Source organism: Ammospiza caudacuta, chromosome 4, assembly GCF_027887145.1.
Source record: "Ammospiza caudacuta isolate bAmmCau1 chromosome 4, bAmmCau1.pri, whole genome shotgun sequence".
In the NCBI taxonomy this organism is placed as follows: Eukaryota; Metazoa; Chordata; class Aves; order Passeriformes; family Passerellidae; genus Ammospiza; species Ammospiza caudacuta.
The window spans coordinates 23,608,802-23,624,830 of record NC_080596.1 but is presented as its reverse complement, the minus strand read 5'-3'; the positions used below and the strand labels follow the sequence as shown (position 1 = coordinate 23,624,830).

At 35.9% G+C, this 16,029-nt stretch overlaps 1 protein-coding gene across 1 annotated transcript in view; it reads left to right on the top strand.

The window, feature by feature from the left end:
* LRBA (LPS responsive beige-like anchor protein) overlaps positions 1-16,029 on the top strand; it is a 370,657-nt gene that overhangs the window by 112,504 nt on the left and 242,124 nt on the right. Inside the window, exon 35 of the mRNA XM_058804238.1 lies at positions 8,351-8,415. Coding sequence (XP_058660221.1) covers positions 8,351-8,415 — 65 coding nt within the window. The remainder of the gene's footprint in view (positions 1-8,350; positions 8,416-16,029) is intronic.

Below are 16,029 nucleotides of genomic sequence, written 5' to 3'. Positions count from 1 at the left end.
GAATTTCAAGGGACAAGTTGGGACATCCTGTGTTATGAGTGAAGAGGTGGGATTGGTTTAGATACTTGAATTTCATTCCCTCAAAGTACAATGATAGCAAGAATCATGTTCATCATGTGCATGCATTCATTATGAGAGTTAACATAAAAACCAAACTACATTTGGGGAAAAGTGTGATACCAGAATCATGGAATCATAGAAGGTTTGGGTTGGAAGGATCCTTAAAGATCAATATTTCCAACCTCCCTGGTGTATAAAGGGGCTTATGGTTCCAAAACCAGTGTTGTATTTCTTTATTAGGTAAATTTATTGCTGTTATTTCTTGGTGATGATGAATGTTGCTATCAGTGGGACCAGTCCAGCCCTACTGGTGCTGCTGTACAGCACTGAGTTTGCTGTGATTTTTCTCAGTTTTGTAATTTGTAGTCTACCTTGAAAGGCATTTTCCTTCCTGTTCAGTGGTTTTACAAAATCTCAAATTCCAATCACAGTTAAACAAAAAAGTACTGAAATCAGGGGTCAGTTGTGTTATACTCCTGCTATTCCTTAATTTGTTTGCCTTTGTTCATGAAAATGATGCTGGCACTGCAACTTAATTATTTGGATCTTTTCCCTTTGTTCATCTTATATTGTTGCTTTTCTTCAAGTCTGTTTTTCTGTTTCATCTCCTTTGACTTAAGAGTTTTGTGCTTCCCATTGCTGCCTATTTACAGAACTGCTTGGTACTTGAATTTCTCGAGTAATTTTTAAGATTCCTGTTCATATTCTTTCTGAAACTGGTCTTTCATCTTGGCATTGAAAATAGCCTATGGTTAAAGAACCTGGAGAGGAAACTGCAGTGGAGAAGGTTTGCTGCTAGATGAACTCAAACCTGACCCCTAATTTTGTTTCATGGGGTGTCATGGCAACAGCCTGCTAGTGGGAGAGAGAAAGGGAAAAGCTGCCTGGGGAAATTGCTTCCTCCCTCAGAAACTGGGGACCTGAAAAGCACTCATTCAGTTTTTTCCCTAGTTTTTCATACTTCTTTGAAACTAGATACAAAAATGGAGCTTATGCATTTTGATCAGAGAGATATGCAGCTTTTACGTTGTGAAAATTCTTACTGTTATAATTGTATTTATATGTGATATTTTTATAATTTTGTATGAATTTTGGATTAAGTTAAAGTTTTCTTTTATGGCTGTTTTAAGAATATTTGGTGTTACCATAAATTATGGCAAATTCAGCCTATCTCAAGATTTTTAGTGTGTAGTTTTTAAAGATTGTATATGCTGTAATATTTTATATCTATTTTTTCATAACAATGTATTTTTTAGGATAGATTTATGTCCTTCGTAGAGAAGGCTACAGTTGTCACTTTGAGAGTAATCTCATAGCACAAAAGGCATTGTCTGACAAGCTGACAGTTTTTTCTGTGGTATTTTTACTGAATAATCTACTACTTAAGTATGTAACTCCAGCTCTACATGTGTATAATTTCTTCTCAGAATCTATAAAAGCTTACTGTGACTTGAACTCTAACTTTTAAGTATTGAAATTAAACTCTCATTATAGTTTTAGGCATTTACCACCAACAACATAATACTAGTTTATAGAAAGCTCTGTTTACATGGAATAACCCACATGGTTAAACAGCAGGGGAGTCTTCTGCTTTTAGTTAAAAACCTGCTGTTTCTGTATGGCTTATTTACTACTTCTTTAATTCTTAATGTAGTGTGCTGTGGAATTGAGCATGCAAAAGTCAGCAAAGAGTTCTGGTTTTTGCGTCCAAGGTTATTACTTGCTGTACAATAATAAAGACACTATTTTATTGGGTTAGTTGTAATTAACTTCAGCACTAGGCATTGATATAAATCATTCCTAATCTGTTTTCTTTACATTTTCATTCTTTTAAACTGGTTTCACATAGCTTCTTTCTGTCATCCTTTTACATGAGGACTAGGGTTGTAATTGCTTTTTTGAATTAGGCACTCGGAAGCTCATGTGCATGTTGGTCCAAGAATTGATTAAGGAGCACTAATGAATTTCATATAGCACTTTAAACAGATTTGTAGTAAATACTCTACCAGTGATCTGTTATTACCTTAGAACTCAATACAGTGTTGTCATGCTGTCCAGCTGGGAAAATATTTCAGTATCAGAAACTTTGATTCGGTTTAATAGTTAAAATAGTAAAGAATTTTGTGCTTATGAATAAAAAAAAAAGGTCATATACCAACTTTTCCCCAGAGTACATTTTATGAAAGGAGTTATCATTATTTGTTTTGGTGTTTGATAAAACAGAGGAAAAATACTGAAACAGTGGTAATTTTCATTTTTCTGCTTAGCCTTAATGTTTGGTACCATGTGGGTCCTGTGCCGTTCTGACTTATTAATACATTGTGATTTATTAATACACACATACTGCAGCACGTTTGGCTGTTCCTCAGCAGCATGGATTTGGAACAAGGATTTTGCTTGTTCTTTTCAGTCACCTTTGCAACACTGAATGTGTTTGTTTCTTGAATTCCTTCTGTTTTTTAGGGGTAGATAATCACGCATGCACAATCTCAGCCCACCTGTATGTGTGGTTCATTAGTTTGATATGAGTGTGTTTGGGATATTTTCTCACATTAGTGGGGGTGGTGTTGTACCTTCACTTGAGAAGCTCTCTCATCTAGTCAATTTTTACACAACTTTCTCCTAAAAAACTCGTTGAAATTTTCAATACAAAAACTTCAGTTGTGTACTGTCACCAGCAGATTTTTTGACAAAAAGCAATGTCTTTTTTAATGGAATGCCAGCAGTAAATACTTTTTATTATAACTGGGTGTGCTTGATAGTTTTAAAAGTCTTATAAAAATAATTAGCTCTTTTATAAAGTTCTAATGGTAGCCTTGCAAGTTTCCCCTGAAGCAGTCTCTAATGAACAGGCCTTGATTTTTCCAGTTGGGCTTTCAGATTCCCAGAGGACTTGACTTCAGACCTTGAAGGGCAGCAGCTGCCATTTGTCTTGAGCCCGGCGTTGCCAAGCAGACAGGCCCTGTGCTAATAGGACACATTTGTACAGCCCGAGTACGTGGGACCCCATGGAGCCCTAATGACCATCATCTGTTGAGAGCTTGTAGCTGGCCAGGGTTAGAGTAACTTTTATCACCCTTATTGAAATCAAACCCTCTCTATTGATTAGTGAGGTACTTGGGCTTGTTACAGAGATGCCACGTTAAAGCTTTCATAGAGAAGCCTTTGTTTAAATTTCAGTGAATCCAAGCCTGTTCGATAATGTTTTTTGGGTGACAAGAGGGTCTGAATTTTTAAGATAGAAGTAAATATTTTTGCAAATTCTCACTTTGTTTCAGGGTTCAGCAACAGTAGTGATGTTCTGTAGAGAAAGGGCCATGAAAATATTTATTGAAATTATTTTTTTTCTTAGCCAGTTTCCTATTGTTCCTTCTTTATCTGTTTATGGTTTTTAAATTTTATTTGAGCATACAGGTATGTCTGTATATATACTGGATAACTATCTAAATTGTGTTCTCATGTTATTTTTATATTAATTTGTGTCACATCTTTGCAAAATGCTCCTCTTTTGTAAGTACTTGGCCTTTGCTAATTTTGATATTAAATTGCTGCATGGTTTCTAGATATGATTTCCTTTTAATCCATGTTGCTTCTAATTTTTTTCAATGGACTTTCATAGATTAAAATAACTGAAGCATGCTTCAACCTTTAAAAGTAATTTATGTTTTCAGAGATTCTGCTTAACATGCAGTCTAACTTTTTTTAATTATGAAGAGCCCAGCTGAGATATAATCTACTTTTCACTATATGTTCTTTATTGCTGAGTTCATTCAAGCCTGTAGTGGATGTGGTGCTGAGAGAGTGCTGACACCAAGTGCAAACACTGCTGAAAAGTTCTTGATAGTTTACTTTAGGCACTTAAAGATTAGTGTATCTCTCTATGAACAAGTTTTTCATGCAGATTTGACCTTTACTCTAGGATATAATATGTCTCTTAGTCATATGTTAACACATTTTCCCACCCTGCTCCTTAGTGCCCCATTCATAGTTGTCAGTACCAAAGTCATCCTTCTCCTTTGTTTCATAACCAAAATAAATTATCAAAACTCCACCAGCTTTATGGGAAGGATAGATTAATGAAGAATTTTCTCTTTTTTGCCTGCTGATGAGTGTTTCCACTGCTAGATATAATCCTTAATTGTAGAATATGTTAAACTCTTTAGAAGGATTTTTTTTCAAGTTTCTGAGAAAAATGAATTTTTAAGGAGTGTGCATGTGTCTATATATGAATGAGAGCAGCAGAGCAGTTTGTTACAGTTGGAAATAAAGCAGTTTTCATCTATTGGAAATGTTTTAAATATTCTGTTCAAGATCCATGGTTAATTGCTTAGCCATCAGACTAGTTGATGGGTTGGTGTTGGAAATGTTTGTATATACCTTGAAGAATGTATGCTTTGAGGTATTAAGAGAATTGTAGAATGGTTGGAGTTGAAAATGATCTTAAAGAACATCTAGAGCCAACACCTCTGCCATAATTGTTTAAAATACAATTACATTACTTTATCAAAGGTGTACAGCTGAGGGGGGATATGTTCGTTTGCTGCCTATAGGCAAGCATGTCAAATTCCAAACCAACAAAAATGTGTATCAACAAAATTTTCTTGGTATTTGAGTGATTACAGTTTAGGAATGGTTATATTGGGCTAGATAAAGGCTCCACTTTACTTCTCGTCCTATCTCCAACTATAGACACAAAGACATGCTCAAAAAGACTAAAATGGAACAAGTATAATACTCTTCCACTCTCCAGCAACTTTTGCTGAGGGTATTTCTGAATTGGATGCAGTTTCTGTGTATTTAGCCAATATTAATGTGTTTATTTTTTTTTTATGTGTACTTGTTCTGTTTCCTCTTGATCCTATTGAACTTTTAATCACCATGGTATGCTTTTGGGGATAGATTCTTTACACATTGTGTAAAGAACCAACTGCATTCTTTGTTATGAAGCTGGCTCCTGCTATCTGGTTCTCACAGAAAAAGGCTTTTTGGGTAAATAAGCAGTTCCTGAACTATTTGATCTGAACAAGGATACTCAGAATGGATAGGAAGCCAATAACAAATGGAAAAAAATTGAATTGAAGGGAGAAATTTTTTAAGAACTTCACTTATCTGATCATTCTGTGGGATTAGAGATGTACCTTGTTTTATATGAAAGCAAATATGAGGATGAAATAGTTTGGAAGACTTTTAAATGTATCTGAAGATTGAGATAGCTACACATACACTTGTAGGCACAATGACATAAAATGGGATGTACAAGAACTGAAGCCTGTTTGCTACACTAATCTTGTTGCTGGCTATAGTCTTATCCAGCTTGTGGTATTTTCTGTGTTTTGGTCTTTGGTTATAGTCTAATGCATGCTGTTGGTCTTGGTATTTCCTAGAAAAAAGTAAATGTAGTAATTTGAGTTTTATTAGAGAATTTGGTGCTGTCCTACAACTGATCATTAGTTAAGGTTAATTAAAAACCCCCACTGTAAAACAGATTAAATAACCCCAGCATTACTCAAATAGGACAACGGGTCATGATATCAACCTCGAGGGAGATGATTAGTTTCTGAAAGGAGGGGTTTAAGACCACTACTGTTTAATGTTTTCATTTAATGACCCTTGTGCACTCAGTAAGACTGTGCTAATGAAACTTGTTGATGATATAAAATTAAAGCTATAGAGGACTGGGATGTATTTTTGCTCACTTCAGAGCTGAGTTGTATAGAAAGGAAATGTAGTATGTTATTTCATACAAAATTATAATTCAGATCTGGTTTGCAGCACCATTTCAGGAAAGGTTTTAGTCCTTGCCTAGGGTATTCATGGGGCTGTTTATAGTTTCTATTAAGGAAATAGGTGACACAGTAACGAGTTAGGAAATTTCCTTATCAGACAAAGTATTTGAATAAAAAGTGATTTCTTATTTGTGTCCTTGTTATGGTGATTTTTCATTGAAGTTATTTGTGATCGTGTCTATTGCTTCTTGGTTTTCCCCTTGCTTCACTGTTGAGAGTTCAGTGACCAAAAGCATTAGAAGTAGATGATATCTCTTGGTCACTGAACATTTACAGCCACGGGAAATGATGGTCAATTACCTACAGCTTAGAACAGGTATGAAATTATCGACTCAGTTGATCAGCCCTTCCTCAGAAAAGTGCTGAAATGTGTTTCATAGTTATTTAGTTGCATTAGTGGTTGAGTTTGAAGCTTTTAACATGTTTTTTCCCTAATACCTTTGGGAGATGGATAACTAAGATGCTGATATAATAATGCAGTATGTATACTGAGTGTAATTGTTTGAGAGTGAACATATACTGTGGGGAAATACTGAATGGATCATGAAAGATGAAGACCATTAGTCTTTTCTTTCAACTATTAAAATAAGCTTTAGGGTGTGTTCAGCTGTGATTTATGAAAATGTTTAGACTAACACCTTCTTTGATGATGTCTGATGTAGAGGAAAATGCTGAAAAGTATCATGATAAATGCACTTTCTTTTCACTTTTGGCAGCCTCCATCTTCACCAATTAAATTTTCAGGTATTGTTGTGAGCTCTTTAAAAAGCAGAACAACAGATGGACAGTGTCATAAATGGAAAAAAATAGTTTGCTTTTTTTGAGTTTTCTCACACTTCAGCCAACAGAATAGTTTCAGTTATCATTATATAAAGCTAAATATTTAGAACCTGATACTACATTTAAAACCTCTTAGAAGGATTATTTGCATGTGTTCTTTCATTTAGAGTATTAGAAACTAAAAGGCTTTTTGTTTTCCACTAGACTACATTTATAATATGTGATGAATAATACATCACGTGTTCCAGTTATTCTGCTTTTAATTCTGACTCCTTGAAAATTGTAATGCATTGTTGCAGCTTAAACATGATGGGCACGATAAACACGATAAGCATGTGTTAGGCCTGGAAAAACAGCTTGAGAAATCAGAGTAATAATTTCTCCCCTGCACTTGAAATTTGCAAATACTTTTTTTTTTTTTTTTTTGGCGGGGGCAGAGAGGCAGGATTTAAGTTGTTAATAACAACGTTGTTTCAGTGTGTGTCTGATCAAACCTTTGTCTCACTGACTGAGAGGTAATTCTGCAACACTGAGCACCAAAAAATGCACCCTGACACTGTGTGTTAAAAACCTCCTACATTCAGAAATCTGAAATTTGTTTAAGATGTTTTTCCTGTTTTGAACTTTTTCCCTGCCTTAGCTGATGAGATTTTTTTTAAAATAACCACAATGATAATCATGTAGATAATCAGTAGGATTATTATTTCATAGAACAAAGAGTAAAAAACCAAGGAAGCTGATGTGGAACAGCGCATGAAACTTAAGTATTTGTCTGCTGCAGAATCAGTCTTTTGTATTAGATTAGAGGAGCTGATGAGTTAAATCAAGAGCTGTATTTGTCCTGTTCTATTTGCCCCTGCATTTTCCCCAAAAGATGAGGTACACACTTATTTACTGCTCTAATTTTTAACTAGGTTAACTTGTTCCTATGTGGTCTAAGATTATAAAAATCTATTTTCTGTGTTTGTTAAGTAATTTTGTTTTCTTCTCATCTTTCAAATGAGGATAACAAGCCCCAGTGATAGGTCATCTGAGTTGGTTGCTCACCTGTGTCTCTTATGGGAGCCAGGCAAAACCCACCTACATGTTTAAGAGGTGTAGAGTTTTGCTTAATTCAAGGTTCAGCTGGACTTAAGGAATGTGCAGTGCATGTTCATCTACCATTAGCATTATTTCAGTCTGTTAAAAATGTTTCATTAAAAAAAAACATAATGTATTAATGGTGCAATATTTGGATTGTTAACAGATGTTTTTCAAATGATTAGAGGTGACTATGTGATGCTGAAGTGAGGGTTGTTATTAGGAAATATCCCTACTAGGGTTTAAGCTACAAGAGAAATTTGTGTCTAAGAGATAACCTTTGCCTTAATGTGAAACAGTTTCAGGCACTATCATGGTTCAAAAAGGCAAAAAGCATCCATGAACCAGAGCAAGTTCAGGATTATTGCATGACATAACAAAGGACAAGGATGGAATCCTTTGTGGGATGTTTTTGGATTTTCTTCTCCCATTAATATGATCTTAAGAAAATGATGCTGCCCTGTTCCTTCATGCTGGCATTCATTGCTTCCAGATCTGCACACAATTAATGCTTTGTGTGTTTGCTGAGGGTGCTGTAAGTTGCTAAAGTGGAAAAGAAAGGGTCTTATTTTGTCTCTGAAAATGCCTCTTCCAAGTTCTGTTTTTATACAGCTAGTTTTCTCTTCTGTTTTGTCTTTACCCAGGAGTGGCAAAACTCTATACAGAAGAATGCTGGCCTGGCCTTTATTGAGCTTGTTAATGAAGGAAGGTAAGTCACAATATTTGATAGCATCTCTGCCTTAGCCTTCAGGGAATTCTGTGCCTTGAAACTTTTTAAAAATAATTTTTCTTCTTCCTTTTTGTGTAATTTTTGTAAAGTTTTACGAGCATGGTTTCATGTTCTTTAGTTCTTTGGTTCAGTTCTAATTCTGAATATGGGATTTTGCAGAATCTCAATGCTCTTTAGTTTCATTAAATACTTTGCTTATCTGTGTGTCATAGATTTTCTTTCTTCCTGTCCTTGTGTACTGGTTAATGTTGAAGCTATAATTTGTATTCAGCTAATCTCTTGAGAAAGGGAATTGATATTTGAAAGACATTACTGCTAGGAATTGTGAGATAAGCCTCTGTCTCAAAAATTAGATTCCAGTTTGCTCATTCATTTCTGATCTATCTCTTAAACTAGAAAGGAGGAGAGGCCCTCTAAGGAAAAAACCCTCTTAATATTACCAATTAGTTTAATGTTCTATCCATAACTTTATATGTATATTATTGAAACTTACAGAAAATGACAGAGCAGGTGATGAGGCCATGCTCTTTGACTTGTATCAGTGTTCAGAACCATCAATATATTATTCATTAATATTGAATCAGTTGTTGAGGCAGACTAAGAACAGTGTTTACCTTTTTCTAAAGGATTTTTTTCAAGACGTCTTATTGAGTTACCTAAGGTGTATTATAAGAAATGCCATTTATTTAAATGTAACTTCAGTTAGTGAGTAACTTCAGCTGGTTAGAATCCAAATAGAAAATAAATTTTACGTAGTTAGGACAACTATCTAACTAAAACCATAATAATTTATCACATAAATTAATATGCTATGGAAATACCATTTTATCATTTTAGGAATGGAGAAATGGCTATTTGAGATTTTTTTTTCTTAAGATGTAAATGTTCTCAAGATACATAAAAATAATGGCCATTTTAATGGCTTTTAATGGTTGCATTTCAGTTTATGGTAGGCGAAACACCATTCTGAGGCAGGAAAAACATTTTGCTACCAGTCTTGATCCCAAGGGCCAAGGTAAAGTAACAAGGGTGTTCAGTTACAGTGTTAAGATCTAGCCTATAGTTGTTTCCTATTATGTGAGGCTGACCTGTCTTGACCTTACTTACAAAATGCCTGCTATAAATTTGGCCTTTGATTAATGTTTTATTAGCATAGATAACATAGAGATCCCACACACATGTAAACCACAATGTAAGGTTCATCTGTGTAAGATGATTATCATGGACAAATCAGTTGCTGAGACTGAGCTGTGCATGGCAGTCACCCAGTAGCTATTCAGCTCGTCCAGGTCAAGATTTCTATCAGTAAACTGTTTGGAATTGACTGTTTTCTCCTCAAAACATGCAGTGCCCATCACAGACAGATGGAATCACTCCCCCACCTCCATAAACAACATCAATAACTTCGACTCCAGCCTGAGCCAGAGTGGTTGTCTCAGGGACAAATGATCCCTTGAAGACTAGGAAGTGTGGTTTTGGTTAGCAGAAAATGTCTGTGTAATTGTTACTTCATTTCATTTCTGATGTGTAGCAGAGTTGGGTTTTCTTTTAGGTTTTTTTTTTTTTTTTTTTTATGTGGGAGCATAACATTCATTTTGGTGGAGAGGGGATTAATTTCTTAAAAATTACTCCTTCTATCTGCCTCCATTTTCTTCTGTTGCTGTTTATAGGAGCCTTTATAGTTACTGCTGAATTGCAGTGCTTTGTGGCTTTTCAGCAATCACTAAAATCAAACTATTATCCCTCAAATAATAGGAACTGTATTCCAGAACTACTCTGTCCTTCTCTTTATGCAATTTGCACATTATTTTTCTTGCACATAAGCTAACACTTGGACTAAAACATCTCAGACCTTGTGTTTTATTGTATTTGCTATTTTTTGTATATTTTTGCCATAACATTATAGTCTTAGAAACTCCAAAAGCTAAAGTCTTTTAATTGAAACTTACGAAAATATCTGAATGCTTCTGATTTAGACTTTAGCTGCATAGTTATACAATAAAAGCTGAATTTTAGATTGTTTCTACAAGTGCACAAGAAAATATGACAAAGTAGTTGTAGAAAAGACAGAACTGGTTCAGCACCAGGGAAGGATGGGATAGGGAGGGATTTCTGTAGGGCACCATGATGTGGGAGTTACAATAAGTAAAATCAAGGACTGGAAGAACTGCCTGGAATTTGTGGAATCACAGAATTGCTATTTCCTACTGCCTTGGTGGGGGGAATTTGGTCATCCTATAATCTTTGTAAATCAGAGTTTTATTCCCAGTGCTTATTACTAGATTTTTTTGGACTAATTGTGCTGTAGGATATTCCAGCTTGAGGTATGTTCTACTGGGTTTTTTTATTGGGCAAATGAGATGACTGAAAAATCTTTCTGGAAGAAGTCTAGAAGGGGAGATGTAAATCTCTCTTCTGCTTGCTTTCAAATGTATATTTTGCTTTTATGTGAAAGGTATGAATGTACCTCTCTTTCTCTCAGCAGTTGGAAGTTTTAGATTTAGGCTTGCCATGTTTTGGCTAGGATTCCCTGGACAGAAATACGTGCAGAAAGTTTGCCTCTGGGACTCATAAGATCTACGGTGTGTGTGCTGCATTCAGAATGTGTTGGCCTGAATTTCTCCATGTTCACAAGTAACTAATGTGTTCCTCAGAAAAGCTGCTCCCTGCCTTTCCAGGTAGATCACACCCTCTTCATGTGTAGAGCAGAATTGATTAGTTTGTGAAGTTTTGAGTCTTGAACTGAAAGAAAATCTCTGAACAGGAAGCTGGTGGGTGGAAATACAGAACTGTAAAGCTGCCTAAAACAGAAATACACAACTGAAGGCCTGAAGTCCAGGTTATAAGCATAGTAAAAAGAAAAAAGCCAGTGCAGAAATCCAGCAAGCTACAGAATGTAAGGTAAAGGAGCAGGTATTGAAGAATAACCTCTTTCTGTGCAGTAAAAGATACATCAATTTCAATACATTGCTATGTTTAACATTAATCTGGTTTTAATAAAAAGTAGTAAGTATTGTTCTCTGTTATTGTAGTGTCTGGGGACACTATTAATGCTCTTTGAAACCTTGTTAAAAAGGTGCTTGTCCCCATGGCTCCTCCATGTACTGAGCCATCTGTGCAGCAGCAGGACAGGTTGTGAAATGTTTTCCTTAGCCTGCTGAACTTCTGTCAGTCTGGATTTCATTCTTTGTGCTTGCCTTTCACCTTTGGATCTTCCCTTTAGGGTGAGTCTCTTTTGGAGCCTGAACATGAGAACGTAATGACCAGGGAATTTGTTCACCAGAACCATCCTTTAGGTGGATCTAGTTCACTGCCATGGCCAGCCCTCTCCTTTGGAGACTTCTGAGGTGCCCAGACGGATTCCTTTTTTGCACCCTGGAACTAATTTGTTTCCTCCTTATGCACAAGATGGTGGGGCTATTATTTATGAACCAAACCAAGCTCAGCTTTGTTTTATTTCCTTGCATGTACAAATGCCTCTTTGCTAGAGCCTGATTTCCTGTAGTTGACTGGTTGGTTAGTGAGCAGCTCCTGTGCTGTGTGAAGTTGAAAGCCCTCTGCTGTCGCTGTGATTCATTAGCACACTTTAGTGTGAAGCATCTCTTATGCTGGATCTTGTTTTCTGTATCAGTCAGGGCACTAACAAACGTATTCGAGCTTGAGAGCAGGCATGACAGTTATTATCCCCTTTGGGGTGATAATGGCTTTGGCATGGCAGGGGTTGAGGGATCAGTCTCCTAAGCATGCTGCAGCAATTATTCTTTCCAATTTTCAGTTGAAGAGACTCTAGAAGATGCTTCATTTTAATATTCTCAAGCACAGTTTCCTTGGCCATCTGAAGAATTATGGAACAATGTTCTATGCTTACATTTTTATACACTTGTAAATTAATATTCACTAAAATAGTCCCCAAATATTTGGTTTAAAGACAAACTCATTAAATTAGCAGAACCCATGTATAATTTTCTCTCCTTACCTTTGCTTTTTCAAGTTCTTATTCAATCAAGGCAACCCAAAACATAAGTATTCATAAGTGTATCCATGCTTGTTTTTCTGTAGCTTTTTTTTATTGCCCTGTTCTTTGTTGTCTATTGAGGAATGAAATCTAATCAAAATTCTCCCCTCTGTATCAGAGCATTTTCTAATGGGTCTTTCAGTGTATTTGAAACCAACTTTTTTTCTTTTCCCAAAGGAATCTTGGAAAGGATTTTGTGCTCCCTTGGATTTAAAATTATTATTTTTGAGACACTATAGCCTTCTATTAAAAATATTTGTTGGAATTGTGCAATTAATTCAGAAGTTATTGGAAGGAGAAGGAAGACAAACAGAATGCAAATTTAACATCTGTAGCAAGTAAAAACTCCATCAACCAACCAAAAAAAGGTCCCAAACCTCTCCAGAAACAACCAAATGCAACAGTATTATGCTCTCAAAACATAAGATCTAATAGTATAAAACCTGGAATGCTGTAATCATCTATATTTTTATAGCTGAGGGGGTGGGGAATGAATTTAAGAACTATACTAACAAAATTTAAACATATGTCACCTGCTGTTCCTTGTCTTAAATTCTGTGTATTGCTTTTGACTGATCATGAATGCAATATTTTTAATATTGAATACTTGGCAATCAAGCTAGCTGGCCAATTATTTGGATGCTTTCTGAATGGAAAATGGGGGACAGATGTAGGCTGCCCCATTCAGTTGTCTCTCGCTCGTAACGCTGCGGTCACTCTCAAGGAATGAATGTTGGAGGGTTGTGTTGCCATAGGAGCAACTACTGTGATGGAAAAACAGTTAGAAAAATACAGCTATTAATGAAAAAATGGATGATAACTGTCAGACTTTGTGCATAATTGACCAAAAAAGGCTCTGGAGAAAAATGATAAATGCAGTCTGGTCCAAAGTAGAATTGATTACTGCTAGTCTGCTCCCCGTGCTGCAGCCTCCTAGTCCTGAGATTCTAATGACATAGAACTGCACCTCAGCCTTGTTTCATAAGAAAAAAAGACATGGTTTCCACATTTCCTTTCTTTTTGAATTTTAATAACCATTTCTGTTTAGGTGGTACGTTTTGTAAAAGAGATTTTTGATGATTTATTTTCTGAGTCTTGAGGTTATTGTTTTGGTTAGTTTAAGAAAAAGGAAAAGCAGCTTTGTTAATGTGTGAATTTGAATACATAAGATCATTAGGCTGGACTTAAAATAGCATTTTAAATGTGCTGAAAGTTAGGAATTGTAGCCTGAATATGTGCCAGAGCTGGATAAGTTGACTTGGGTGGGGTTCTTCATGCTACCTATTTTTTTTGTGTGCATGTGTGTGCACTAAGCTATACTGTGGTGGACACAACCATTTGAAAAACCAATTCTTTATTTCACTGAGTTTTGAAGGGTATTTATGTTGCAAAGGTAGGTTTTGCTTGTGAGAATACATAATTAATTTGTTGGGTCTATGAAAAAGGAAATTCATTAACCACTTTTGGGCACCTGGGAGTTCTGAAATGTTTTTTTTTAATATGGAAAGTTTTTGATAACATCTGCTTTCTAAAAACTAAATTATTGCAAGTGTAACAAGAAGGTATTCGTGCTGTGTTGTGTGCATGTACTGTACTATTGCCATCTGATGGGACATTTTCAGAAATCACCTCCAACAATACTGTGCAGTGGCTTTGAAATGTGCACACAATGGTTTTCAATGGGCTCTGCCATGTCCTAAGAGGCTCTCCTAGATAGAAAATATTGGATTTTCCCTCAGCTACCGTTTAAAACTCCTGTTTCATTTAATGCTAGTGTGTGTCCAAGTCAGCATTTTGGTGAGTCTGCACAGCTTAGGGGTGGTCTCCCGTTTTAGGTCAATAAATTTGTTCAAACTTCAGTCTTTAAGACTTTATGGACTAACAATATTCTTTGAGAATTCAGCAGAGTATCTGTAAAGTACAGAATCTATGTTCCACAAAGCAATTGTAAAATGCCCTTGCAACAGTAATTCCACTACTTAGCACATTGAACAGTCAGATCCCATAAAAGTCCACCTATATCCATGTAGAACATATCCCCTTTTGAAGTCAGAGAATCTCCTACATGCCAGGTTTATGAGGAAGGAGTGCAAGTAGGAGAGGTCACCTTGCTTGGCTGTCTCAGAGTTCTCTGTTGTGGAGCACATGGAACTTACAGTCTCTCCCCACAGTAGTTTGTGATAGATTTGTGCCTAAATGTTGCCAATGTCACCTAAGAACCTTTTTTCATACTTTGACTAAAACTGATAATTGTTAGACATCAGTAATAGTAGTCCAGAATTTCTCAGTCTCTCACTTACTCTTGCTTTGCACATTTCTGTTTATATTTTTGTCTCTTGTACTTCTTAATTTTTCCTTGTTATAAGGAGCTGCTTTTTTACTTGGTCATCTAAGCCTTCAGCAGCCAGAAATTGGAGGAGGAGTTTTAGTTCTGTATCTCATAGTTTTCCAGCATAACAATGAAGATCAGTCTATCTCATGCATTTGGCTAGAACTCTTTCTCTCAGTGGTTCAGCACTTCATTCCTGACCCAGCAAAATATGCAAGTATATATTTAACTTCCAGCATGGAATCCATCCCCTTGCTTGTTTTTACTAGGGTGCTCATCTTTTCAAAGTTTAGCACATGTTTTAAAATATTTCAGTGTGGAAAAAAAGTGCTTGGGAAGAAAAGTTTGTCTGAGACCTTGAATCTGCTGTGCACTGCAAGCAGAAGAGTAGCCCCAGTACCCAAAGTCTTTGCACTCATAAATAATCATGTCCAACTTCTACAAAATGTGTCCATCCACACTCCATCCACATTCCTCTTGTATTAAGTTCAGGAAAATAATAATTCAATAGCATGTAATAAATAAGAACAAACAAGAAGAGAATCTGTCAGGATGGTGGAGTGTAAATCAGCACATTCAACACCAATTTGGTGTTTAATAGTACTGAAAAAAATCAGCAGGTATATGAGATAATATAAGGCAAGCGTGGTCCGTGGACCTTCATATGGGGATTACGAAGCATCAGCAAGAAGGAAACGATTAGACTTGAGTTTATCTTTAAGCTTGGGTGTGCATACTTTGAAAAAGACAAAAAAGTCAATCTGTTTACTCAAAGAAAGGAAAAGCTGTCATTTTGCTGTAAAAAAAAGTATTTAATGTGTTTCAGATGAAATTTTTGTTTAACTGGTTACTAATGTAATCTAGTTGCTGGGGAAGAAAAATCAGGATAAAAGTACAAAAATGTTAAGGGAATTTTTGTCTTTGTTTTAATTGACAGTAATTTCCTTATTATAAAACTATTTTATGGGAGAATATGGTGTAAAATATATTTTTGGTCTGGCACAGTTGGCCCAGAGAAGCTGCAGATGCTTCATCCCTGGAAGTGTTCAAGGCCAGGCTGGATGGGGCTCTGAGCAATCTGGTCTAGTGGAAGGTGTCCCTGCCCATGGCATGGGCTTGGAGATGATCCTTAAGGTCCCTTCCAACTGAAATCAATTTATGATTCTATAAGATTCAAGCCTTATTAAAAAAAACCCAACAAACCACAAACAAAAAAGCACCAAAAAACTCCCCACAAACAAGCAAAAAC